Source organism: Neomonachus schauinslandi, chromosome 14 (assembly GCF_002201575.2).
Source record: "Neomonachus schauinslandi chromosome 14, ASM220157v2, whole genome shotgun sequence".
Taxonomy (NCBI): domain Eukaryota; kingdom Metazoa; phylum Chordata; class Mammalia; order Carnivora; family Phocidae; genus Neomonachus; species Neomonachus schauinslandi.
Window position 1 is genome coordinate 83,574,759 of NC_058416.1, and position 3,074 is coordinate 83,577,832.

Consider the following 3,074-nt stretch of genomic DNA (forward strand, 5'->3'; position numbering starts at 1 on the left):
TTGGGATGGGGGGGGATCAACTGGGCTTGATGGGGGCGGGGGGGGGGGGGGGGGGGGAAGGCAAAGCCGTTTGCTGTGACAGAGAGTGCTGAGGGGAGCATTTGGCCAGGCTGAGAGGAGTATCAACAGTGCCACTGCTGCGTGTGTAGTGTGCGTCCAGCACCATGCTCAGCACCTTCTACAGAGTCACTGTGTCATATCACAGCACCCTGACGTAGGTGCTGTCATGATCCCATTTTACAGATGTGGAAACAGAGGCCCAGAGAAGCTTAAAGCTTGTCCAGGGTCACACAGCCTGGACACTACAGAGCTGACGTTTGAACCCAGAGAAGAGCAAGCCGATACCAGACTGGGCAGAGGGCAGGGAGGCAAGCAGTGGCCTGCAAGGTAGGAGGGTGATGGGGCAAGTAGGGTGGGTGGTTCCTGTGGGAAATGGAGCCAGGGTCCACATGGAGTTGTTGGGGTGTGAGGGAGAATGCATGAGTCCTGTTTTGCAGAGAGGGAAACTGAGGCTCAGAGCAGGGCCACGTGTCTGAAGTCACTCAGCTCAGGTAGGCAGAGCAGGGATTAAACACCCTGAGCCCTCAGGGCCTCTCTCTGACCTTGGCGCCACTGCTAGGTCAAGACAGGCTGATCTCAGCTACTAAATCATAGCTCATGTTGCCTCTTCCAGGAAGCCTGCCTTGACTGCTCAGGCAAGTTAGATGAGGTGGATTCAGTTGGGAGCAATCGTTCCTCTCTGCTCTGGGTCAGGTTGCCTGGCTTGGCAGATGCTCCCAGGAGAGTCACCAGCCATACCTCATTCCTCCAGGCCTTGAGTAAGGCAGCACCCAAGCTGGGGAATGAACATTAATTGAGTACCTTCTGCAATCCAGGGACTTTACATGCTTTGCCTCTTGAAAAATACAGCTACTATCCTATGCAGAGTGGGGCTGTGAAGCCCAAACAAAGTGGCCATGAAAAACTCCCAAGGGAGGGTACGGCTATGTTGGGGGTCCAGGTTCCACCTCCCAATTAGTCCCATCTGGCCAGTGTTGCCCCCATCATGTACTCCTTGGGGGAAGGTGGATAAATATCACTGGGCCAAGTGTATAGAGTTAGAGTCTTCCGCTTTAAGTGGGTACCTGGTGCTCTCCCCATTCCCTTTCTATAAAAAAGCCCTGGGCCTTTAATCTGGGTCACTTCATAATAGTCTTTTCTGCCTCTCCCCTTGCCCCTCTGCTCTGGCCTCACCAGCCTCCTGGCTGTTCCTCAAGCGCAGCAGTGGGTTCCTACCTCAGGGCCTTTGCACTTGCTCTTCCCTCTGCTTGGTATGTCCCTGGGACTCCCTCCCTCACCTCCTTCAGGTCTCTGCTCAGATGTTACCTTCTCAGTACAGCCTTTCCTGACTCCCATTAAAGTCAAACATTCCTTTTGTCCCTAACACCCCGGCCCCTTCCCTGTATTATATTTTCTACAGCACTGAAGACCACCTGGGAGATGTATTTTACCTGTTTAATTGTCTGCCCCTTTCCCCTGCCACTAGCATAGCAGTACCCCAAGGGCAGAGACCCTCTCTGTCTTGTTTATGGTTGTACTCCCAGTGCCCAGAACAGCACATGTGGGTGTTTAACAAATGTTTGATGAATGAAGGCCCTGCCGATAAGTTCTGTTCATGTCCCCGTTTCATGATGGGCAAATCAAAGCTGAGTTATAAAAGCAGAGCTGGGACCTGGAAGGGACCACAAAGCGACAGCCGGTCTGGTTTCTGGGGATGATGAAAACATCCACCCCTGAAATGAGGCCTGGGTTTGAATTTCAGTTCTGCCCATCTTGCTTTGTGACTGCCTGAGAGTGACTAGCCTTTCTTTTTTTTTAAAGATTTTATTTATTTATTTGAGACAGAGAGAATGAGAGAGAGAGAGCACATGAGAGGGGGGAGGGTCAGAGGCAGAAGCAGGCTCCCTGCCGAGCAGGGAGCCCGATGCGGGACTCGATCCCGGGACTCCAGGATCATGACCTGAGCCGAAGGCAGTCACTTAACCAACTGAGCCACCCAGGCGCCCGTGACTAGCCTTTCTGTCCCTTGTTACCCCACCTGTCAAATAGGGGTGGTGCGAGGCCCTGCCCACCGGGGTTTGCTGCGAGATGAAATGAGTTAGTACGTGTAAAATGCTTGGCCTGCAGTAGTCATCCTCCACCTTACCTTGCGGAGGCTTCTGGGGCCAGTGAGCCCTGAGTTTGGGCCCCGGCTCTGCTGAGGAGCTGCGTGAGCGTGGCCAGGCCGCTTCTGCTCCAGGAGCCTCAGTTTCCTCACCTGTGCGAGGGGCGTTGAGGGCCGCCGGTGGCCGAGGGTGGTCGCGAGGTCACGGCGAGGCGCGGCGGTGAGGGTGGTGGTGGCGGGGGGGTGGAACCCGGTGGCGGTGGCCATGGGAGTCACGGCTCGCTGTCCTGGGGGGGGGGACAGGCCCCGGCGCGGCCGCCATGAAGCTGAACGAGCGCAGCCTGGCCTTCTACGCCACGTGCGATGCCCCGGTGGACAACGCGGGCTTCCTGTACAAGAAGGGCGGCCGGCACGCGGCCTACCACCGCCGCTGGTTCGTGCTGCGCGGCAACATGCTCTTCTACTTCGAGGAGCCGGCCAGCCGCGAGCCCGTGGGCGTCATCATCCTGGAGGGCTGCACCGTGGAGCTGGTGGAGGCCGCCGAGGAGTTCGCCTTCGCCGTGCGCTTCGCGGGGGCCCGGGCGCGCACCTACGTGCTGGCCGCCGAGAGCCAGGCCGCCATGGAGGGCTGGGTGAAGGCCCTGTCGCGGGCCAGCTTCGACTACCTGCGGCTCGTGGTGCGCGAGCTGGAGCAGCAGCTGGCCGCCATGCGGGCCGGGGACTGCCCGCCGCCGCCGCGCCGGCCCCGCGCGCTCCCGCCCAAGGAGAACGGCTGCGCCGTGTGGAGCGCCGAGCCGCCCCCCGCCGCCGCCGCCGCCCCCGCCGCCCCCGCCCTCATCCTCAGAGGATGATGACGCCCACGGGCTCGCGGCTGGCCGGCTCCTCGAAGTTTTTTTTTTTTTTTTTTTTTTTTTTTTTTTTTTTTTTTTTT

At 58.3% G+C, this 3,074-nt stretch overlaps 1 protein-coding gene across 1 annotated transcript in view; it reads left to right on the forward strand.

The window, feature by feature from the left end:
- The first annotated feature begins 361 nt into the window (after positions 1-361).
- The window catches only part of PHETA1 (PH domain containing endocytic trafficking adaptor 1), a 3,338-nt gene continuing 625 nt past the window's right edge, over positions 362-3,074 (forward strand). Inside the window, exons 1-2 of the mRNA XM_044921216.1 lie at positions 362-387; positions 2,447-2,937. Coding sequence (XP_044777151.1) covers positions 2,464-2,937 — 474 coding nt within the window. The 5' untranslated portion in view covers positions 362-387; positions 2,447-2,463. The remainder of the gene's footprint in view (positions 388-2,446; positions 2,938-3,074) is intronic.